The following is a 25,046-nucleotide window of genomic DNA, read 5'->3' on the forward strand; positions in this document are numbered from 1 at the left end:
CCTTAATCCTTCTTTTCTGTCACTCTGTGCTTGCCTGTGCTGGCACTTGGCATTGGTGCAAGCCAGGCTGCAGCTTCTCCTGTCATCACCATTACACTGTAGTGTTTTTGGTGAATTGCTGTGCAGTTTTTATTCTTCACAGATTCACAAGCAAGTTGCATTATTCTGATTTTCATACCTGGAATCCAGTACTATTTTGGCAGTCCTCCATGATTCCTTCCAATACCAAGTTGTGACCTATCCCAACCAGCTGGTCTGTTTATCTCTGTGATCTCTGAATATTCTTTATTTTTTGCATAAAGTACATTGCATATTCCATTACAAGGAAAATTAATTCAGTTACTCTCTTTATGTTTGCTAGTACAAATCTCATTATGGAGTTTGTTCATTTTCCCTCCCCTTATCCTTTTTAATACAAAATCTACAGGGGTTTTTTTTGTGTCAATGGAAACCTTAAAAGGCTTGTACTCTTAGTACAATCTACAACAATTTTTTTCCATTTCTACATAGGGCATAAACCACAATTTCATGGCAACAGCCCTACCTAGAATGTGGTGTTCCAAGGCAGGAATGTCACCCAAATACAGATGTGATTATATTATGCATATGGTCCACTGAGTATTTGAGCATTATTTATGTTTTCTGTTAGCCAACAGGAATATGTATCTTTATGGCTGCCACAGGACTGCCAGCCTGAAGGAAATGCAGCAATCCTAACAGGAAGCAATGAAGTTTTTTATCAATGCATCTCAGATATTTTGCAAGTACTCTCAAAACCCTCCCCTCCTACACAATAAGGAGGATCTTTCCTCCCTTGCAAATGCATGCTCCTCCCTCATCTCCCCCCAATCCCTCTCCTGCAGAGATTTCTCCAGCTCCTTGAAGCCACAGTGGAATGAGAAAGCAAAGGATATTATCTGGAGGAGGCTAATGTAACCAAGATGTACAGCAGAAGAGCCAGGAATACATATGATCCATGAAGGCAACCATGGAGAAAGTGTTCAAATACCAAGCTCAAGTATTCTGTCTCCGCTGGATTTACCATAGTGTCTGTTTATAGGTACTTGTTTATTTCTTTACTCTTTCCTCATATGTATGAGAGGCATCCTCCAATATCACTACTGTCTCAAGCAATAAAAAAAACAATCACTGTCTTTTTCTCTGCAGAATCTCTGCCCCACAAGAAGTGTTCTGAATATGTTGTCTTTGTTATGCTACTAACAAGAAACAGCAGTAATCCACCGTGCTCAAGGCAGGGAATAGCAAATCCACTGTGCACTAACAATCACCATAGAATCATGACGTTGGGCTTCATGTATCAATGTGCATCACAGAAAAGATGGAGAAAACGTCTAGAGTTTCTCAAGAATGGGAAGTGGTTCAGCAAATTTGCATCCAAAAACTGCAGGAGGAAAAAAACTGCCCAACTAAGAAAAAAACCAAAACAACTCTTTCCAAAAAAAACCACACAAAACACCAACCACACAGACAACCCCCAAACCTCCTCTTTCCTTGAAACTATAAATAGTAAGAAAAATTACCAAGTTATAGGATCATCATTCTTAGCATCTGTACCACTAAGAAAACAAATGTTACTGCTCTTCATTTCAGGCAACTACAACAGTTGGATGTTTGGGGTATTTTTCCTTTTGGTGAAAGATTAGTGGAAGCTCTTGAAATATGTATATTGGATGAGGAGCAGAAGACATCAGAAGTTCAAAGCAACACTGGAGACAACAAAGAGAACTTCATAACAACAAAACACTGTCACAATTCATAATGAAAGATATTTTTCTAATTGCAGAGTGGAGCTTTGCTGTGCAGGAAGCACACACAGAAATCGATATGGACATAAAAAATTAGGTAATGGAATTAAACAGGAACATACTTTTGGAGATTATTGTTATTAAAAATTACATCTCTCTCCTACTGCATGCACTTCAGTCTTAGATTCATCAGCTGTCATTCAAATATCGCCAGCAGACCCTCAGCTACAATTCTCCCAGGCTGTTCCAGAGAACAGCATCCAGACTTCATTTCTCTGACATCTAAACAAAATCCTGTCAGGTCATTTTAGCCTCCAAATTGTAGTGCTTGAAACAGTGAGAAAAGTCTATTTGTAGAAATAATTTCACAAGTTCACTTGGACAAGTTCACCTATCACAAGCTCCTTGATTTGTAGACCTGGTACCTCCAACTAGTCATGCATTGCTATAATTAAAATACTCAACATTTTTGTCAGAACTAAGATATAGCCTATTTATTCCTGTCAATTTACATTCATGATTATATTTAAAATTAATGTGACTTGCAGTGCTTGCAAAACCAGTATGCATTAAGTGATCTAGAGGTTGTACTGTTAGTACCATCTTGGATGACACACCACAGAAAGCTGCACAAAAACAGAAAGAAAGGCATCTAAACAAGCTCTCATTTCCTCAGTAGATGCCTTGAGAGACTGTCATTCAGGAATGGCAGAAAGCCTCTTTACTGCCTACCAGCTATTCTGGGTAAGACAGAGTGCAGCTATAATCCCAAGCCAGTTTTGCCAAACTGCCTAAGCCCTCCCAGTTACCAGTTGTTGATCACTCTCTAAAAGACAACCCTCACAGTTGTTCTGCAGCTGTTTAGCAGAGTGAGAAGAGTTGTTGTCTAAGTTTCACATGTTCAATAAAATACTTTATCATCCATGATAATAAGGGCAAGTACAGTCTCCTAGAATACAGTAGCTGGCACCATTAATTCTGTCCAGGCCAGTTGTGCTTACTGATCCCTCTTCTCTTCCTGAGAGGAAACAGCTGAATGTCACTAAAAATGCTCATTCCCAGGCCAGCAGAATACAACAGCTGATTTACTGGTATCATAGTCATTAATAATTGATTGATAACAACCAAGTGCTGTAAATTTCCAGAATGTTCACATACTGAATGGATGAGAAGCTTTCTACTAATATCTAGAAGCTCTGAAAAAAGCCCTACACAAAGCTCCAAAAACATGCCTTTGGTTATCTTGAGACTGCAAATCTACATAGTCCTCTTTGACAAACCACTACTTGCTTTTCACAAATAGCACTGCAGAAACATGATGCTAGTGCAAGAGAAGTTCCTTCAGAAGCGTTCCTTCCTCCTCATTCATTTCCCCCTTGTTACACCTACATTTATTCTCCTTTCATCAGCTTTCATCTTTATCTAGATCCCAAATGTGGTTTTCCACAGTTACGTTGAAACCCACAGCATGGATTTTTCAATTCTATTTGATCAAGGATTAGCATACCAAGGAGTCTCACCAGGAAGCTACACTACATATACTATGTATGACTTCCCACAGCTCTATACACATCCCTCATATGATCAATTTTTTCTGAATCTAGAAGACCCATTTATTTTTGTGCTTCTATAAGCCTTAGCACTAGTTCTTCTAGCATTAGGGTGCATTAATTAAAAACAGAGAGCAGTTTTCCAATAAATTTGAATTTCAGTTATGAAAAAGAATACAAATACTATGAAGTGATCTGTTAATATTAGGATTCCACTATGCAGCCCAGACTGCCACCCATTGCTGCCTCTTGGTCTGATGCAGCAATCAGTTGCATTTTCGACTAATGGTGTTCATATGTTTTCTGTCCTTGATTCAGACAGAAACACTAGTCTTGACCATTTGCTGTCAGCAATTTGAAACTAAAGAAACAGCACAGTTTGAGTTTGATTGTACAAGGATCATTTTGTGTTCTCAATGAGTCATTTGAGCTTTTGTGATCACATTTCTTCCTTCGCCACATTTTTCAGAATGATTTAGCTTGCATTTAATAACTTTTTTCCAAATTTGGAAGTATATTTTAAACAAACTGGAAAAGCCAGCAGTAAGAAGAAATACTTTCAAGGTTATCAGTATTCTTCATTTTAAAACCCTTTGATCTTTCCTGTTTTGAAGTACAATTTTTGCACTACAAAGCATATACATTTTAACCTTAATTTTTCAGTGGTGATGTTTTATATACTACATTGGGAAAATTCAAGGTCTTTTTGTTGTGAAACAGACATCTTAGAGTATGACAGAAAAAACATACTTATATTAATATTCACTGGTTGCAGATTTCAGAAAGAGTATTTGTAGAACCTTTTTTTTTAATGTGTAACTGGGAGATATAATTAAATGGAAATGGCACACAAGGCAATAAAGAAAGAAACCTCCTACACAGATGTAGGATGCTTATCTAGCAGTATGGTTCTAAAATAGAAGCTCTTAATTTCCCCAAGTGTGCTGCAGTAAAATATGAAAGATGTGATTCTGACATGATACTGCACAGCAACAAGATCATTTTCATCTACATAATGCTTGGGTCATTTATAAAAAATAAATAAGTAGTTACACCAAAGTAGATTTAAGAAACTGTCACTATCAAAATAAAGCCAACAAGAGGATCATTCTTTACAGCAAGCACTTCAGTATTTTGTTTCTTTCATTAAGGGTGAAGAAAAGGCACAGACAGATAAGGAACCAAATAATGAATAAAAGTTTATGATGCTCAAATAGTAATAATCATTATCAGATTAAACTGATAACCTACTGTACTCACTTTTTATGGTATTAGAAGGTTTTCTAAAATACCAAATGGTTAAAGATCAGGCCCAACATTCATAAGAAATACTTTTGAGCCTGTATTTTCTTTAGAGAAATCGCATCTCAAGGTGTGTTATTGTCACATGGTATTTTTCTTTATTTACAAAAGAAGTATTTTTTTTTACCTTAAAATGAAAGTGATTCTTCAAGTTGTGTCCTACAGGTAGTCTTCTGTGTAAACCTATATCAAAATCAGTAGTTTTGACTAGCAAAGTATGTTTGAGGGAAAAACTCCCTTACCATCACAAAAATTGTTAATGACAGAGCAAATCCAAATCCTACCTATGCCCTTTGGCCTGTCAGAACCCAGATGAAGGTTCTGAAATGATGACAAAGAAAGATGGGTTGAGACATTTCTAAGCATGAAACATCAGAAAACCAAGTTACTATTAAAAGTAGCAATTGTTACTTATCTGTATACTTACCTGTACAGATGATGCCCACTTTGTGATTAGGCAGCAATTAGCATCAGAAGGTATTAGTCTCATATGACATCTTAGTGTCACCTGCAAAACTTTCCCACAAATATCCCTGCCTCAAGCTAATGCTCAGTCCATAAGTGATACATCGTGGAGTTTGTTTCTTTTTACAAAAGAGGACCTGCACGTGTGAGTTTGCAGGCCCCATGCATGAATAAAAATTGCAAAAGCAGAATCAGCTCAGAAGTGGATGGCATCCAACTTGAGTTGGATGATAATTTCCTCTCCCCAGCTGTCTACCCTTTCTAAAATCTTCAGCCAACAGGGAGTTGAGCTGGTCACAAATCACCTTTAAACTGGCTCCACAGCACAGAATGTCACTCTGACATAAAGTCAGCTGAATAGCTCAGTTCAACCTCAGCAGCTGTCTCAAGCTAAAATTTTTCTATTCCTATATTGTGTCACTTAGGCTGATTCAGAGTCACTGCCAATGGATGTAATGAGCTAAGGCGTTACTGTCTTCTCCTGAAGTTACCGCATCCACAACTTTGCTGCCAGAACAAATCATCTGCAAACTTCTAAACTATTTCATGCAAATGTACGTGGATTAGCTCAAGTTACACTCAATAGCACTTCATGCTGTTGGCTGGCATTGCATTGAGTGAAAAGGGGAAGGTTTCTCATTGTCTGGTCTCCTGGCTCAGCAACAAGGGCAAGAAACTTCATTGAAGTCTAGTAAACTAATAGTTTAGAAAAGCAGAAACATCAAATCTACCAGAGATTACTTTGCAATAATTTTTCTTACTGCAGCCTAAAATGGTGCTTTAGAATTTGTAGGATAAGCGAACTGGTTTTGTTACCCAAGAACACAGGGTTCAACCAAATCCTTCCACAAGGCCTCTTTATGGAAGAGGAGAAACACACCTTTTCTCAAGATACCTCACTTCTCTGAAGAACAGATTAAAAATGTTTCTCTAACTTTTTGTACCCTTAGAAAAATGCTTCCCCACAGGAGAAGATGACATCTTACTTTCCTATCGTATAAGAGACATACTACATCAAAAATAAAGATTTAAACTGTGCTGAGCATTTCTATTCACAGATTCCATGAAGGATGTTTCTTGAGAGATCTCATAGACCACTTTGCTCCCTACACACACAGGCTAAAGAATCTGCTGTCACTCTGAGCTCATGCACACTCCAGGGAATTTTTACAGCCAAAACACACCTGCACTTCAGTTACATAAGCAACATCTGCATTATTCATCTACAGAGATTTAAAGACTATTTATTATGGTGACATTAATTAAAAATAATAAAGAAAAGGCACATATCTGCCAGGAATGAGCTACCCATGAATGTGACAATTTGTAAAAGGAGAATTATTATGGCATACACTCATAAATGTGACCCATGAGCCCAGCAAATCCTGGAATTTAGATTACTTTGTACTTTAAAAACATCTAAGCCTCACAGTGTAGGCAAGTATATGTAAGTTTGTTGCTTCTATATTAAGAGCAGGTAAACATGAACAAGCAGGTGGTTTGGAGTCAGACACAGTCAGTTAGTCTTAAAGGAGAGGGAAAAAGAAGGAAGCCTCCAGACTTCGATTTTTGAGTTCTGTTTTAACTATTTGTTTTGGCTTCACTGAAATTGATGGCAATATGATTTTAACCACTCTTTACAAGGCAGCTGTTTTGCTTTTTACACTTTGTCCAAGCTTACACATGATTTTGGGAGCTAATGACTTTTTATCCATGAGCCTCTTTTCCCCTCCTCTTTGTTCTAAAACGATCAAATGGGAATATTTTTATTTCACCATGTGGTTAAGAAATGTTTTTGCTTTCTCAAATTTGCCCGAAGTTGGTCAGAGGATACCTTGAGGATCTGGTCAGTGATGTAAGGCTCCCCTGAACGACATTCTCTATTTGGGTAGGCAGCAGTGATTTGTTGTCTATGACCGCAACCATCTTCCAGCTCAAACACATCCTCCATTTCATCTCTGCCCCATCTCTGACTGACTTTAAAATTATCACATCAATGTTCATTTAGACTTGATTATAAGTGGTAGCAGCTGTTAATATCTCTTCTGTAACAACTAATCCACAATGGCCGGCTTGCATAGACAGTTTTATTTCACATGTGGGGTGACTTTGTGCAGCTCAGTTAAGTCTGAGGTGAATCAAGCTAAATCCCAAAAAAGCATTTTTAGAGTAGAAAAAGTATCCACAAGCCAAGTCAGTGCAGAATAGCTTTTGCACTTTAAATTCACACCTAAGTTTATTTTACAATAGCTTCACTTAACAAGTACTTAACAAAAGAGACAAGGAGGGATGTGTGTGTGTGTGTGTACATGACCATAAAGTTTAAATAGCAAACTGCAGATGATTGATGCAACTATCTCCAGGATAACCTTATTTGTAGAAGAAACACATCCACCCTGTGCCAGGCAAGAGAAAATGGGGTTCTACTGAGATTTTGAAATACTATTTTATGTGTTTGGGTTAAGGGTCTTGGTTTTTTTTTTTTTTTTTTTGTAATTTTATCAAACACCAGAAGTTGCATTGCCATTGTATTACATAATACAGGTGTAAAAAGATATGTACATGTGCCAATATACAGCATATTTTTGTCTTTCCCCACTTTCAATTATTACTAGTCATTGAGATACACAACTGCTAAATGAACAGGAAATTCTCCAGTAATACATTTCATAACATTTTCCTATTTGCTCGTGTAGTAACCTGTGACATTGTTTTCTAGAAGAATTATTTTTGTAATTGTGCTGCTCTTTTCTTGCACAAGTAGGAGGCAAGTCAGTGCTCATTCTTTTGAACACAGGCCTCCTACTCACAAGATGTGCCCATTTGAAACTCTGAAGATGATTTCAACCCTGATGACTTGTTTTCAGTGCATTACACTTGCAATCAGTGTACCTGTAATGAGGTCAGATGATACAAGTTGGGGAAAGAAACTTATGGAAGTATAAATGCCCCTATTAATGTACTTAATTTTTCCCCCTTTAGACTATTCCAGTTCCAATGATGTTATTTCAACTAATGTGGAATGCAAAGTTTTGTATATTATGGTGGAAGAAATATAAATAATTCACTTAAACCTATATTACAGTGCTATGGGTCAAGCTACAACAGAAAGGTTTTGACTACCTTTATGTGAGAGGCAGAGTACAAAGTCATCAGAATCATCAGTCTGGAAGAGTTTTTCCATGCTGAAGTAGTCACTTCAGGCTCCACAGTAATTCCCACCAACTCAGTGGCCACTTCACAGACCTGTCTGTCCTTATAGCACAGTGAATCACTACAATATGGGGCAAATACACAGAGTAATCATGTCAGGCAGTACCAGGACCTGAGCCTCATCCCAGGAAAGCTCTGGATCTTGCTACAACATGTTTTTTAAGGAAAAAAATCTTCATCTGTATTCAAGCACAGAAATAGCACATATATTGTAAATACATTATATTGCACACAACAGCAACTTCAGTGAAATTTTAGGAATAGCTATCAAACAACCCTGTTGCAGCAATGAACAAAATCTCATCCACTGGAACATGCGAGGAGCAAACATGTCCCAGTGTTACACAAAGAAACCCTGCCCCATAAACTGAAAGTGCCTTCTCCCAGTACCTCAGTTTGATAAGGCCAAGTGCCGAATCCTGCACTTGGATTACAGCAACTCCACGCAGCACTACAGGTCTGGGGAAGAGTGACAGGAGAGTGACTTTCCCCAGGAGGAAAAGGACCTGGGGATGCTGGTTGGCAGCGGAAGGATCGTCAGCCAGTGTGTGCCCAGGTGGCCCGTGGCATCCTGGCCTGTATCAGTGCGGCCGGCAGGAGCAGGGTAGTGATTGTCCCCCTGCACTCAGCGCTGGCAATACTTGAGTCCTTGAGTCCTGTGCCCAGTTTTGGGCCCGTCACAACAAAAAAGACATTGAGGTGGTAGAGCAGATCCAGAGAAGGGCAATGGAGGTGGTGAAGGGTCTGGAGCAGAGGGGTGATGGGTGGCTGAGGGAGTTTATCCTGAGGAAAAGCAGACTTGGCGGGGCATGCTGGGGGGAGAACCTTGTTGCTCTCTACAATTACCTGGAAGGAGACTGTAGCCATGTGAGGATTGGTCTCTTTTCCCAGGCAGCCAGCAACAGGACAAGAGGAGATGGCCTCAAGCTATGCCAGAAGAGGTTCAGGTTGGACATTATGAAGAATTTCTTCACTGAATGGTTTATTAAGCATTAACTGGAGTCTGGCTGCCAGGGGAAAGGGTGGACTTGCATTTCCTGGAGACATTCAATAAACCGTATGTGGCACTTAGTGTCCTGTCTACTAGATGGGGTGTTCAGTGAAAGGTTGGTCTCGATGCTCTGGGAGGCCTTTTCCAACCTTAATGATTCTGTGTGATTATGCGATTCGGGGGACATCCCGCCGCAGCCCCTCACAGGGCACGGCCGGGCTCGGCCGTCGCCGCTTTAAGGTCGGGCCGCCGCTGCGTTTCCCTGTTTAAGGTCGGCGCGCGTGCGTGCGGAGCCGGGCCGGGCCGGGCCGGGCGGTCTGAGGGCGCTCGGGTCGGCTCAAGGTGAGCAGGAGCTGCGGGCTCTGAGGGGACCCGGCGGGGCCGGGGCCGAGCCGCACTTCGGCCTGGGGGGCGGGTGCTTGGTAGTGCTCTTACTCTCCTTCCCAGGAGTCGTATCCTCAGGGACTAGCTCGCTGCAGGGCAGGCGGGGGCACAGGTGCGGGAGAGGTTGGAAGAGGCTGCTAGCACTGCCCGATCCCTGGAACGAGAGCTGGAATCGAGCTTCACTGAGCCCCCCGATCAAAGCGCGTCCCGGGGCGGTGGAGGCATTCCCGAGGAGAGGAGCGGAGCCCACCACAGCCCTGGACCAGCCTGTAGGACTGAGCCCCCTGCGCTGCCTCTCTCGGGTTCTCTCTCTCTCTCCTGGGCTGCTCTACCTGCGCCTTCCGAATCTGGTAATGACTCGTCTGCAAGGCTCTCTCCAGGCTCTTCCACCTTTGGCAGCACTGCTTTCTAGCTTGGTCTTTGGGCATACCTGGGAACCTGGATAGTCACTAGGCTCTCTGAGCCGGCTTTCATGTGGGAGCCTGCAAATTGCATTATAGGCATCTCAAAAAACCCATCGGGTGATGCTTCTGCCATCCTGGGAGCAATCTGCTTTCCTTATGTGAAATTCTGCCAAGAAGAAATAGGCCTTATGTATATAGACCGTGTACAGATACGGTATTTTTAACAGTTTTCAGCAACTCTAATACACTGCAACTACTTAGTGAGAAAAAAAAAAAGTTCAAGATGTGGTACCTAAAAGCTTTTACTTTTTTTTTTTTTTGACACCTAAATCTGAAAAAGTAAAGTTTATACAGACCTATTGTATGTAGATATTAGTGTGTATATTTACTGGAACTTTTGATTTGTAGGTCAGTGAAATGTGATAAAAAGCTGAAAGATATTAGGCTTCTTGGGGGTATAAAAAAGGGATGGCTGGATCAAGATCCTACTACTATTGTCTTTCTTTTTTATCTGCTTCTCCCTTGGAGGAAAGATTGGAGCCTGCCCTCAACACTTACAGTGTGTCAGAAAATCCACACGAAGAAAACACTGTGGGAGAGACTTCTCATCAGAGAGCATGGATCATCAGGAGATCTAAATTTATTGGTTCAGTTCATGAAAGTACTTAGCTTTTTATGGCATGTGTTTTGCTCCATTCATGACAGTCAGTATTGATTCTGGCTTGCCATTAATTAACCTTCATCAAATGTAGAGCTTCTTAGTGGAGCTGGTGGAAACTTTGGTGCTTAATCCATTATGTTTGCTCTTCTATTTCCATTTACCTCACCTTGCCAGTTACAGTTGTCTCTTCTTGTTTTTTCACCAGTCATTCCCACCTCAGTTTGCTTGGTTGTCTCATTCATTGTTCCCAGTTTCTTCAGTTCTCTCTCCCCATTCTGTTTCACTCTTCTCTGCTTTACTGGCCATTAAATTGCTATTCTTGTCACGTTTCTCTGTTCTTACTGATTCCTAGTCCCAGTTCTTCCCATCTTTCCTTCCTGCATGTTCCTCATTCACAGTCATTCTTGAAATTTCTTTCCTTGAGTTTCCTTTGAGGATCCTTGCTCCAGCCACTTTGACATCACAGTTTCAGAGAACATCCAAATCTTTTTCTCTATTTAGATTGCCTGCCTTCTTTCTTCTTGTTGCCTGGGCCTGATACAGGACTACCTGTTCTGCCTTTTGCTTTTTAACTAGACTGCATCTGGCATGGGCTTTAATGACTTGGAAGCAGGTGACTTGTTTTGGCAAGGGTATAGGCAACTGAAAACTCTCTCTTATGGGCAGTCTCAGAAACAGGAAGTTCAGGGAACCAAGCCCAGGGCAAACAAACTGGAACATTTTAGCACTGAGGAATTTATTTAACTTTTTAAAAGGAGTCGTCACGTGTCTCTGAAACAGTGAGGAAAGAAAGGCAAGGGGAGACAGAGATAAGAGTAAAACTGTGCTAAAACATACTTGAGACTCCCCTAGAGATGCTGCTCTTATGCTGCTTAATGCTCCTGATGTACTCGTAGAGTGGATCAGGTGATTGGCATAGCATGATGATGTTAAAACTTGAGATTTTTACTCTATTTGATTTAAAGAGTAAAACCAACTTAGATTGGTTTTGTTTGGAAAAGCTAAAAAATAATTGTTTTGTCTTTTTAAAAAATAGTCAAAAACATCCTGCACACTGGCAACTATGTATGTATTGAAAAGAATTGTGTATATTATATAAATCCCCTTTATTTCTCTTTTTAAAGAAAATCTGTTATCTTTTTCCAAAAGCTTTCCTCACAGTGCTAAAATATGGTGCCTCTCCTTATTTTCTTTAGTCACTTCTGTACTGTTTGTAATGTGTGGAAAGTTTGATTCTTATTGTATTACTGTGACCATTTGCTTCTGTAATGGTGTTGCTACTTCCACTGTAGGTGCAGTCCTATTTAGAAGTAAATGTCCATCTGCAGTGTTGTATTTGCTGTGGCAGCTCTCACAGAATTAGTGACAATTCAGTTGCCAGTTTCACTTTTTGTCCACCCACTCACAGTATTTGGAAGATCTTCAAATTGAATCAGTACACAGGCTCCTCGAACAAAAGCTGTGAAAACAAACTGGGAAATAAACAGTGTTTTTTTTCCTTCAGAATGTCAGGAATTCAAAGAAGTAGTCTAAACTTACATTGGATAATTTTTCTAGTCACATCTTTCTATGCTGCTCTGTATTGCTTTGTCTTCCTTTTAGTATGTTAGTATCTTTGATTTTTTTATATAACTTTTTTTTTTCCTCTGTATAATCACAGAAAGCAGATATTTCAGGAGTATGTTAGTCACAATAAAAATTATCTTCATCCTCTCTTGTTCAGATTGGGGTTTTGTGTTTGCATAATACACATATTTAGTTTCAGGCTAACAAAAATGGAGTCAGCAGTTTTGACAGTGGACCGCTCTGTAAGGCATGAGCCGTACAGCAATTCTGCCTGCTCTGTGTGGTTTATAAACAGAGGCTCAAACCTCAGCCACATGTATGGATAGTGTATATTGAGGAGTGATGTGCCCAGATTTCATGTCAGATGCTGTTGATTTACATGCACTGCATTCTTAACTCATTATTTCTGCACAGAGCAGTTTGATTAATGGTTATAAACTTCAGCTTAGTTGCAAATGTGTACAAATGGTTTACTAGAGTAGGCTTGTCCTTTTAAACTGCACTGGGCACATCTGACAGTTTCTAACATGCTCGTTTTATTAGCAGAAATTCTCAGATGCTAAATCAATTCCTCTGAGGATAACAATTGTACTTCTTGAATGTAATTTTGTTGGGCAGGTGTTATCAGGAAGAAGTTTGACTTTTGTTCTGAAAAATATTCTGTAAAACAAATGCAGACTGATGTGCCTGTGATCACACAGGAAGACCATAGCTGAGTACAGTCCTGAACCTAACATCTGCCAAAGTTTCTCTTAGGCCATCCTTCCTATTAGGGTTTTACATTATTTATGTTCTAGAGATTGTATCAGCTGTGTGGGTATAAAGATGGATTTTTATATAACATTTTAATTGTTAAGTCCTTAATTTTCAGTGCTCCTTTTTGTTTTTAAACAGTAAGTAGTAATTTCATGAAAGTGTGCTTTTTTTTTCCTTTTGTTGTAGAATGTTGTTCTACACTGTTTTGTCCAAAGAACTCTGCAGGTCATTTGTTTTTCAGCATTATGTGATGCTGTAAAGACACATTTGAGATTCATTCATTGTAGCATCCTGAGGTATTGAAACACTGGAAAGAAATTCACTTCTTATTAACTTTTCCCAAATAAGTAGCTTTTCAAGTGCAAACACAGTAAAATGTTGAAGCTTGATCTGTTTCTTTAACAAGATACTTGTGTTTTAGAGTGGAGGGATGGCCAGGGATGTGCACATTTTCTCCTAATAACTTTTTTATTGTTTTTCAGCATTCCAGACTATAGTTCTTGATGGTTTGTGAGTGCTGTTATGTGAGCACTGTAGCAGTACAGAAGCTTCTGTATTTTGCAATGTTCAAAGAATAAAGGTGTTGGATAAGTGGTGATGATGTACTCTTACTAGGCTCATGTTTTAGATTTGCTCCAATTTGCTGTTCTTGTCAGCAAAATAAACATTATGACAAAGATGTCAGCTATCATGTTTCATTCCTTAATGCCCTTTGTTTGTATGGAGGTTGGTTATTTATGGCTCTTGGCTGAAAATAGTAGTCGCATTTTTATTTTGTATTAGATATGAAAGCATGTGAGATCATGGGTTTTTTTCCTGTTAAATCAGGATAATTTCCTCTTAATAACTTTGGGTCTCACAGGTGCAAAATTACAGATTTGCAATCCTCTTTTAAACTGTTGAAATTCAGGGGGAAATTTTTCTGTAGAACAGATTGAGTGATGATCTCATTCTTTCTCATCTCTGGGCACTGCTAATAGAAAGAATTGCTTTTTCTTACAAAACATCTTGCACAACAATATCTTTTTATCAGGTACCTGCAGACTGCTGTTCTGGTGTGCCTGCCTGCCTTTTATCGAGTGGCACCTGACTTTGTGTGCAAAGCTGCCTCTGTGTCTGTTAGGTGGGAACAGGGTGTTCTCAGTCAGCAGCACAGGAAAGCTAATCAGACACCTCTCCCTCTGCCTGGTGGGGGCTGGTGATGGTTCTACGAGGAGCATGGTGCATTACAGTTTTCCTTCTTTCCAGTAGGTGCTACTGTGACATTGTATAAATCAGGGCTTTAATAAGATAAACAGGGAAACTCCTTATTCACATGTTTGTTTAGTTGGTTTATATGGTTCTTTATATCTTCCTTGGGCGTGGGTGCTGAAGTTGGGAGGTCTGTATTTCATCCCCAGTTTCCAAATTACTGAGTACTTTGCCTCATATTCTTTTTTTCAAAAAAAATTATGTTTCAGGCCTTCAAACAACACTTTCTTTTGTAGAAATCCAGTGTGAAATTACTGCAAAAGCAGAGATGATTATACAAAGAGTAGTGCTGAATTCACGGCCTGGTATGTATTTCTCTCCACTAAAAAAGCAATGTGTTTGTTCTAATTGCCTAATGCTCAAAAATGATGAGAGTAGAAACAGACACTAATTTGAGATATTGACATTTATATATCTTAATATTGTATGCAGCAATAAAGTTTGTTTAAAGTGCATTTATTTATATATAAAGTTATCAATTTCCATTAATATAAATTAATATATTTGTAATAAATTTGTCTGTGTTTATTAATAAATGTAAATTGTATTAATATAGATTCATTTCTATTAAATATATAACATATTCAAACTGCATTTGTTTAGTCTGTATATGCACATTTCTAAAATGGGTGAGAAAAAAGAGTTAACATGTAATATATGAGGGGCTGAAAGTGAAGAAAGATTAGGGCACGTGACATTTTACTTCTCACATTTGTTCTTTTTGCATTGTAAGAGAAGTCTGAAATATTTTGTTACTATTAATTTTTGTTTCCTTGTAGTAAATATTGAGTCTTTTGTTTGTCTCCTGTTTCAAAGGGTTTGTTTTTTAAGTTTACACTGTTGAGGTTTTGTTTACACAAAATGCTTACACATTTGCCTTGTTATGGATCAGCACAGTATTTTGAGGAGTGAGTTCATAAATTTGGTGTAGAAGACATTAAGTTTTGGAGGGAGTATTTTATGCTGCTTAATGCTAAAATAGTTTTAAGCATTAAGAACTATTGTGTGACCTGCAATTAAATCTTTCAAATGGTGCAGCAGGAGCCTGCTCTAGCTGTGCAATCACTCTGACCTAAAATAGGTAAGGCTGTCTGGCTGTCTCAGAACTGGTGGTTCCAGTTGTCTGATTGATCTGCTGCGTGTGGTACCAACCTGAGGATGAAGCCTCTGGTTCTGGGGTTCTTGACACAGTTTTATGGATATTTCTGGGAAGCTTTAATGTAAGGAAGTCTCTGTGAAGGGATGCCCTTGCAGAATGTGCATATGCAGTGGCTGCAGTCTGTATTCCCTCAGTCTCACATGAGTCAAAAGAGGCAGAAAGGCGAGAGTAGTTGGTTGTAGTTTTATGCCTGAGTAAATATTTAATCTAATTTATTCTATAAAGGACTGCCTTAAAAAAAGGCCTTCCCCTGTTGATTAAGGGAAGTTCTATATTGATTATTTTATTTGTTTAATTCTAATATAACTCTAGGTAAGAATGGAGTGCCAGTGGCTGAAAACTTCCGACTGGAGCAAAGTACAATACCAGATATAGTCCAAGCGGGACACGTGCTTGTTAAAACTCTCTATCTCTCAGTGGACCCCTACATGGTAGGTGATGGACTTAGAGCTAAGCCAGAATTTGATTTTTTTTAAGTATCTTCAACTTTTTAAGTACCTGTCATGATGTTTAACACCAAAGTTACCAATTATACAACAAATATATATCTAGTGTAACATAGTAATTATATTAATTCTGATGGAGTTACATTGGGAAGGAATTTGGCATTAATATGCTTGGGATATATACAGGAATTTTTATTGGACCAGGAGGAGACTGTAAGCCCTAGTATGCCCTGACAGATTTGTTTGTATCAGCTTTTTCTGAACTTGGCCTTTTTTATATTCTTTTTTTTTTTCCAGTCATGCAAAATTACAGTAATCATGTAGTGTAGAGAATTGTGGGTTGAAATGGAAGTGAAGGTAGAAGAACAACCAGACAGATACAGTCTGTAAAAGTTTGCTATAAAGAGAATTCTGATCATTTATTCCCTCCATAGATGGTAATAGTAGAAAAAAAAAAAAACAGTCTAGATTTCAAGAAAGTACATTTAGCTTGAGAATTAAGGAAAAGTTTAAGAATCCTGAAATACTGGCTGTAGCTACATGGGAAAATGCAAAGAAAATATGTCCCATTACATGATGTTTCATTAAACAGATCTCTGTCAGGGATGGTCTACGTATATTTGACTGTTTTTCAGTGCACAGGCATAGACTAAATGATTCATGGGCATTCTTTTTCAATCTTGCATTTCTAGGATTCCTTCAGTTGAGGAAAGGCATTTGTAGGGCTCTCATCAGACCCAAGCCAGTCGTTGTCAGTTGTGGTGGTGCCTTTGAGCCAACTTTTCTACAACTTTAAGACTGTAGAATGTGTTGGGTTTGGTAACATTGCTGGAGGAGATCAGGATGGTCCATCCTCCATTTGTACTGAGCAAACAAAGGGAAAGAGGTATCTAAGAAAAGGTTATGATTACTTGGGGCTTTTTGAGAGATTTTTAAGTAGCCCTTTGTGTTTGAAGTTCGGAACCCATCTTCATCCCCCGCCCAGCTTGAACTGATAAACAAGTTGTGTTCCATCAGAGCCTTTCATTAAAGCCTTGTCTCTCAGCGCTGCCGGATGAACGAGGACACGGGCTCGGATTACCTGCGGCCCTGGCAGCTGTCTGAAGTTGCTGACGGTGGGGGCATCGGGGTAGTGGAGGAGAGCAAGCACCACAACCTCGCTAAAGGAGACTTTGTAACTTCCTTCACTTGGCCCTGGCAGACAGCAGCAATTCTTGATGGAGACTCGCTACAAAAGGTAATAGAAATGCAAAGCCTAGGTTGTGACTCTTTTTTTCCTAAACCCTTTCCCCCTGCCCCCCAAACCTCTTTTTTCCCTAAATAGCTGCGAATGACACTATTTTTTAATGCAAAAGAAACATACTTATTGAGGCAATCAATTCTCAAAAGGCAGATCAACTCATAGATGGCAAGATTTATATAAATTTCTTTTTTTTCATAACAATTTTGCTGGTTAATAGACAGGCCAGTATTATTTTAATTGTTGTCTTTTAAAAAAATTCCCTGAAGCTGTTTCAGTTAAATAATTCTCTTAATTATTTTAATTGTAATAGAACTTCTTGTTCATAAGAGTGTAATTGTAAGACATGAAAGGCTTTAGGTATATTTAATTTCTTTTTCTGACTTATGTTAGTAAAAGCTTTTGCCTGAGGTTTTACATTCACATAAGGAAAGGTATTCAACATTAAGTAGAAAGTGGAAAGGTTTCAATGCATTAGGGATATTTTGTTGATTGTTCTCTTGTAACAGATAATTACTGTAGTTTGAGAATTTATACTTTCCAATAAATTCCTTCCTTTAGGACTCTTTGTCACTGATCGGTAAACACCATATTTGATAAAATGGTGCATTTTTATCCTTTTATGCTAGCATAGTGATAGTTGTCAGAAACTTCTTATCTCCCAACTGCTTTTTAACACTTCCATAATATAAGTTTTTGTGAGTTACTTTGCCTAAAATCTTTTTCTAAAACCACAGAGACATAACATTTTTGTACAGACTTGTTAGAATAGAGCTAGAGATAGCTCATCCCTACCAGTTTTACCTTGCCTGGTAAATGTCCTGAATTAGTTTTCTACCCACAGGCAATCAAAAACCAAAACCTCACCTTAGAAACAAATGACCTCCTACCTACTTTCTGTTTTGTAGCTGGTACCACAGCTTGTAAATGGACGCCTTTCCTACTTTCTGGGTGCAGCTGGCATCACGGGGCTGACGGCCCTGTTGGGAATCAGGGAGAAGGGACACGTGGCCGCAGGTGCCAATCAGACCATGGTGGTGAGCGGAGCAGCCGGTGCCTGCGGCTCTTTGGCTGGCCAGGTAGGTGCAGGCTTAGGGCATACCAACTTACTCTGTTAGCAAGTTTTGTCTTCTGAAACATGCTGGTTATTACATATACAGATAAAATCTTTGTAAACATGAGCAGCTATAACCCTGTGGGAGCGGCCAGTTTCACAGATCTGGCACACACTCTCACTGTTCCGAAAGACTTGACATATGAAACTCAAGTTTCATGGAATAGGAGGAGAACACAGATGGTGGTGATTACTTGTGGATATTCTCAGTTCAGTTAGAGAGAAAAAGAGAAAGATTTCTGCCAGGCTAAGCCTGGGAAAAAGTCCGGGAGGAATGTAAACAATCGATTATCTTGTTTTCTATTCCTATTGTTTATAGATATGTTCTACCACACTGACCTAAGTCCAAGTGCGCCAGTCAGGTGAAATGTTTTTACTTTAAGACCAATGGAATTAATGTTCACGATGTTCTCTATAAAAGAGAGACGTATGAATAAACACTCATTCTTTGCCTTCTGAAAATGGAGTCTCTTCATTCTCTTCCCTGCCTCAACAGCGACAATTACTTGTTGCTAGTACAAGTAAAATAGATGGTGTATATATACATGTATTTATTATACATTTATATGGTAGCCTGCCATCCCAACACTGTATTGACTGGAGACTTTCATTTTTTTCTCTGTTAGAAAATAGTAATGTGATAAACCCTTTGTGCTGTGTTCTGTGACATTCTTTGTGTTTTGAGATTTACAGTACTTTTGTCCTCCTCTGCTTTGCAGAACCTGTTTGGAGAGTGTATGTGCATATCTGCAAATATCTCTCTAGATATGTATATATATACACAAACAAAATTTATATTAAGCAAACTTTAGACCTACTAATAAAGAGAAGCTATGAAGAAAGAATGCATGAGCAAATCTATGAAGATTGTATTTAAATAAATTATTGTCTATTTTTTTTCCTTTTATTAGTTATGTTATGGTACTTGGCAGATGATAGTTTTCTACTATATTTGGTTCTCCAGTACTGGCAGTCATTGGTGATTCCATGAACACGGTCTTCTTCAGTCAGTGGGTTTGAAAAGATGGCAAATTTTGATTGTACCTGCTCCGTGTGTAGTTGAGAGGAGGGAATGACGAGGCAGTTATGTCACATGAGATGGGAGCATTTGCTGCCTGGGGTTTAGTAGGATGGGAATAACTGTAACACCCCTTAGGACCCCCTTTCTTTCACTGGTACTTTTATGCAGATGAATGATCTAATTTGTCTAATTTGTCTTTATTGTTTGGGATTTTTGGTTGGTTTGTTTGTTTGTTTTTAACTGTGTGCCTGCAGATTGGTCATCTGGAGGGCTGCTCTAGAGTGGTGGGGATTGCTGGCACAGATGAAAAGTGCTCCATTTTGGTCCAAGAAATGGGGTTTGATGCTGCTATCAATTACAAGAAGGAGGATGTGGCAAAACAGCTACGTGAACTCTGCCCAAGTGGTGTGGATGTTTACTTTGACAATGTTGGTGGAGACATCAGTGATACAGTTATAAGTCAGGTGATTATTCCAGCTGTCAGGTTTATTATAGTCATTCTCCAATGTCTGCATGCCCAGCTTTCAATTAATTTATACTGGAGTCCAACCTGTAATAGAGCACAGCAGGCTTTCCACTTCAGTGATCAACTTCAGGTGCTGATTCTGGGGGCCCACATTAAGATAACAATTTCCTATATTCCTTCTATTTAGTGCCTTTTAAAATTACACTAGGCTGTATATCAGTTATTTTCCCACTATTGCCTTGCATTTTTACCTATTTTAATGTTGTCATAGATTGAATGGAACTGCATGCAATTCTCCCACTCTTTTATAGGAAATGTGGCTAGTGAAATTTTTGCAATAACATCTATTGCATCTGAAATATTTAGTTTCCGAGACTGAGGAATGCCATTTTTCTCACTTTATGCTGTCCCAAACAGATGAATCAGAACAGCCATATCATCCTGTGTGGACAGATTTCTCAGTATAACAAAGATGTGCCTTATCCCCCTCCACTGCCTCCTGACACAGAAAAAATACAGAAAGAAAGGAACATCACAAGGTAAATTTCTCCTCCAGAACTTGTGACCAGGTTCCAGGTAGATTGTTCATATGGTGTTTGGAAGGTAGTCTGTAATCTGCAGTAGTCACTTGTAATTGGAACAGAAAGTTGCCGTGCCTAAAAAGGAAAATACAATCATGATATCAGTAGATTCTTTCCCTTACATTTGTTTTTATCAGCATAAAAATGGGAAATGTTGTTTTTATATGGAATCATAGATGTCAGTTGTTACATTTTGTTTGAAGTTGCTTATTTAGTCCTTTCATCCCTGACAATTCTTTAGTACAAGGGAAGGTGTTGCCATAGTTCTGTTCTCAGACATTCTGCAAAGTACCTTCTCTCAAAATGTTGTTGTTCAGACATAAGGATGCAGCTGATGCAGTGATTTTATTGAAACTGCATTTTTAGTATTTGGGGGTTTATTAGATAATGGAACTGCAGGTGTGACAGATATATATGGGTAAAACATTTTCATTATTTTCTGACTCTGGGAATTGCTGAATTTCCTCTTAGGATTCAGATGGAGCTAAGGCAGAGATTAGGAGTAGAGTCTTAGATTTTTCAGTCTTTGCATTGTGGGACATTTGGGAGACTTGATTTCTGTGCAAATCAGTTTATCTCTTCTAATTAAATCTTTCCTTGTCCCTGTTACTGCTGTCTGTCCTTTTAAAAAATGGATAAAATTAGTAAAATATACCATGCATAGTAGAATGCAGTGGAGAATTTAGTCAGTATGTCCTACAAATAATTATAATTTTTGATTATAATTTCCATTTCTCAATTGCTATGGAAAGCTGTGACAGCAGGATACGCAGAATTGTGGGGAACTTGAAAGTTAAGTTATTCTCACCATCTGGTTGCAGGTTCACTAATTATTCTCCCTACCACTGAAAAAAGAAAAAAAAGGGTAAAAAATAATAGGAATTTGCTCACATTTTATGGATGTTTACTTATTCTGGTGATACTACTTTACTCCTCGATTTCTATTACTCTTTTCACTGATACTTGAAGAAAATTTACTGTCAAGCTCCCACTGCAGGAAGTTGTCCCAACAAACTGGCAGGGCTACATTTCTTTATAATTCATGCTCATAACCCTTTAGTTTCAACAAGGCTGTTTTCTGAAAAGACTTTTAAAGATTTTCAAGTACATTGACCTAAGTTTCTTAAACCAAAGCTCATTCTTTTCTTTCACAGGGAAAGATTCTTGGTGTTGAACTATATGGACAAACAAGAAGCGAGTGTATTACAACTCTGCCAGTGGATCCAAGAAGGTAAACTGAAGGTGAGAACTTCTAGGTTCAATCTATGGTCTTTGATACTATCTCCGATTACAAGAGGACTAGTATCTTTTTCTCTGGCTCTCTTACTGTGCCTCAGGATTGAACAGACCTTTTAAAACATGTGTAAGTATAATTGAAAGCTTATTAGGTAGCACTGTTTTCAAAGGTACTTGCTGAGAATGGTCTGACTGTAGTATGACTGACATCTGATTACATGCTGCTTGTGTCTGTATTCTTTATTTCAGCATAGGGTGCAAGTGCTTTTTTACTTAAAGATTCAGACTTTCAAAACTATGTACTTTCAAATACCCAATGAGTTAAGTGTCCTGAATGCTTTTGAGGATCTTGTTGGAAATTTTACTTTAAGCTTTATAATCACCATTTATTACTTTGTAATGAGTATAGGCTTAACTGTGCCCTCCCTGTGAAGTCTGTCTGAATTAGTTTTTGTTTCTTCAAATGATCAGTATGGGAAAATACCAAGACATTAAATTTTGGTAGGGGCAGGGATCTCATTGAAGAATTAACCCACCTGCAAATTTATCAGAAAATATTCACACCTCTCTTGATGAAAGCATCTGGTCCAAACAGAGCCTTGTCCATTGTAGTGAGAAAAGTCTTTAGATTTTGGTGTTTTCTATGGCAGTTTCTTGGCATGTTTCTAAGAAATGTGAAATGCTCTCTTGTTTGAGAAAAACTGAAAGGACTTGTTTGCATTGACAGGTCAGAGAGACTGTGGTAGAAGGCTTAGCAAACATCGGTGGTAAGATATTTTCGTCATTTTTGAAGAATAATGACCTGATTATATACAATGACATTAGAGGTTAACTATCTCCTTTGTTTAATTTGCCAATTTATATTTTTGTATTTTATCAAAAACATTTTTATGTTACAATAATTTGTTCACCAATTTAAATGTTTTGTAAGAGAATTACTGTATATTTAAAAGATCATTGAATATAAATTTAGATTTTTTGTTGTTGTTGTTTTAGTCCTGAGGTGAATTTATTCTTAGACTGCTACCTTATCAGCTGGTGATAGTCATCCTGATCTTAGAGGTTTAAAGTGCTGCCCCTTTCTTTGAAATTGTGTGTAAGGAAATGCTTTTTTTAAATCCTTGAACTTATTCTTTAAAAACACAATATCTAACAGAGGTTGTTATTGGATTTCCTAACAAAAAAAATTGAAAAGTATACAGAACAAAGAGCAAAGCATATTACTAAAGAAGGTAAAAATTAATTACTTTTAATAGAACAAAATGTTCTGTAGTCTGTTCAAAGTATCTGTAACAAAGGAAATACAAAAATGAAGGGGGTCTGGTGACATGAGCCATGTGATGAATTGTAAAAACGCTTCCCTTTCAAGGAAGAGGGAAGAGTATGATTTAGTCCATTTAGCCATTAGTCCCACAAGATTGAAAACTAGTAGAATTAAGTGATAACTAAATCTCATAGATTTCAATTTATTCTAGTCATTGCTAATTCATCCTTACTGGTATACATATGTATTTTGAAGTAACTTGGTCAAATATATCAGTCAAATATCACACTTTTATACTTTGTTTACTCAAAGATATATTCTTTTGTACCAGCTTCTCGCACTATTGTACAATATTTATAAACCTTTTCTTTCACAAATATTTGTGTGACCCACAGCAATTGTGGGTTGTCCAATCATGCCCTGTCTCTTTCCTGTTTGTGTGATATATCACAAAAGCAGTAAATGTAGTCTTTAATTTGTATAGGGTCAAACAGTTGCTTACAGATAATTGTTTTAATTATTACAGAAAGCTGTCCATAGCAGTTTATTACAGCAGTTTATTATTCGCTTTTTTTTTTAATCCCCTCCCTATTTTATAACATCATTAAGGATAAATATGATTAGGTCCAAAGTGGTATCTCTCCTTTTTGGGGAGCTGCTTAATGCATTTGTTTCTACCATTTTTGGTTTCTTTTTTAGAAGCTACTTGGCTTGTTTGGCTTGGCATTAACTTATTTAATTATTTCTCTTGAAGCTGCTTTCCAGTCCATGATGAATGGAGGCAATATTGGAAAACAGATCGTCTCAGTTTCAAAGTAAAAGTCATTGGTTCAAGAAAAATAATGGCATTCTGTCTCTAACTGTGGGCAAGTTTTTACTTATACTAATTTCCATTTCTTAAATAAACCATTAAGTTGCTCTGTATGTACTGGAAGCAGAGATTTTGGGATGCTAATAAATTAAATTGAACTGGAAACAGCAATGCAATCATTTATACTCAAAATGAGTAATACGTTCTTGACATGATTTTGACAGTTGTCACCTACACTTGCAAATATTTAATGGGTGTGGTTTAAAAGAGCATCCTGTGTTGTCCCAAGCACAGTCTCATCACCTGGTTGGTGTGTGACAGCACTTCACACACCAAGGCGAGGAATTCCTATTTCTTTATTGTATTCTGGAATAAACTAGGAAATTAGGGGGCAACCCACAAAAATCTGGCTCATCACCATCAGAGCTTTACACTATTTGCACATTTTAGCAAACAAAGCCATCAGCATTCATTGGTTACAATTGATAAAGCTTTTTCATTAATTAATGCTCAGATCCTTATTTCCCAGTTATATCTCTTGCTTCTCATGCTAATTATTCCACATGTGCACTTCTCCCCATTCCATTTGGGGATCTGTTTTAACTTGGTGGTCAGGGGGTCAGTGGTTTCGATCACCCCTGCCAGGATTACTTTCCCCCACTTACTGGTCAGTCCTGCTGACTTCACTCCAAGGGCTCTCATCCAGACAGCCCATTTATTTTGGGATTGTGCTCCCTTTTCCTTAAAGCAAAGGATTAGCCATGCCTACAGGTTTCACTGTGCAATTGCTTAATCGTAACTGCCTAGCTATAGGTACTGATTAACAACAAAAAAACTGCAGAGTTTGATTCAAATCTTGAGGAAGTAAATAACACAATATTTGCTGAAGAGGTACTCCAGAGTGAGCTCATCTCTGGCACCATGAGTTGACACACTTTCCATGAGTAATTGCCCTCTAGACAGTTATTTTCCACAACTGGAACAAAATATGATAGAATTATAATATCCCAAGCACTATTGTTTTTATAGGAATTGCTTAGTAATCCACGAAAGTCAGCAGTCTATTAAGAGCTGTGATGTGAGGGGTGATTCAGAGTGAGGTCATGCTGAGATACTGAGTCCTTACCATAATAAAGGCAGCTTGATTGCAGTAGCATTCCAGTAGTTAGGTAATCTGTGGAAGGCATTACAGGCTCTAGCAGCATTAGTCAAAATGGCTTTAAGACAAAAAGATAGGGACAGTCAAAGTAAACCTCACCCTGATAACCCCAGTGTTTACTATTCTCACAGAAGTATTCCTTTACTTGTGAATCCTGGTTCATGTCACCTCTTAAGAATAAAAGGCCAAAATGAGAAGATTCTTTAAATTCAGTGCCATCACTGAATTCAGTTTACATCA

General features: G+C 38.3%; 1 protein-coding gene across 3 annotated transcripts; it reads left to right on the plus strand.

Moving 5' to 3' along the window:
• Positions 1-9,566: 9,566 nt before the first annotated feature.
• PTGR2 (prostaglandin reductase 2) lies at positions 9,567-23,812 on the plus strand. 3 transcript variants are annotated; one of them, XR_011000053.1, is made up of 11 exons: positions 9,567-9,629; positions 14,546-14,614; positions 15,781-15,899; positions 16,960-17,151; positions 18,063-18,233; positions 19,544-19,753; positions 20,173-20,294; positions 21,491-21,578; positions 21,674-21,699; positions 22,300-22,339; positions 23,591-23,812. XR_011000053.1 is itself a non-coding variant. In XM_068193377.1 (10 exons), the coding sequence occupies exons 2-10, from the start codon at positions 14,578-14,580 to the stop codon at positions 23,653-23,655; spliced, it is 1,044 nt and encodes a 347-aa protein (XP_068049478.1). In that variant the 5' UTR covers positions 9,567-9,629; positions 14,546-14,577; the 3' UTR covers positions 23,656-23,812. The 3 variants fall into 3 exon arrangements, 2 of the variants coding, with proteins under 2 accessions (XP_068049478.1, XP_068049480.1); XM_068193377.1 differs by lacking the exon at positions 21,674-21,699; XM_068193379.1 differs by lacking the exons at positions 9,567-9,629; positions 21,674-21,699 and adding an exon at positions 9,940-10,021.
• The last annotated feature ends 1,234 nt before the right edge of the window (positions 23,813-25,046 follow it).

This window comes from Anomalospiza imberbis, chromosome 6 (assembly GCF_031753505.1).
Source record: "Anomalospiza imberbis isolate Cuckoo-Finch-1a 21T00152 chromosome 6, ASM3175350v1, whole genome shotgun sequence".
Lineage (NCBI taxonomy): Eukaryota > Metazoa > Chordata > Aves > Passeriformes > Viduidae > Anomalospiza > Anomalospiza imberbis.

Bases quoted from the DNA above. Each gene is read 5' to 3' on its own strand.
- PTGR2 (XM_068193377.1), top strand. From the start codon at position 14,578: ATGATTATACAAAGAGTAGTGCTGAATTCACGGCCTG. The intron at 15,900-16,959 runs GTAGGTGATGGA...CTTGTCTCTCAG, and splicing joins TCTCAGTGGACCCCTACATG to CGCTGCCGGATGAACGAGGA. The intron at 19,754-20,172 runs GTGATTATTCCA...TGTCCCAAACAG, and splicing joins GTGATACAGTTATAAGTCAG to ATGAATCAGAACAGCCATAT.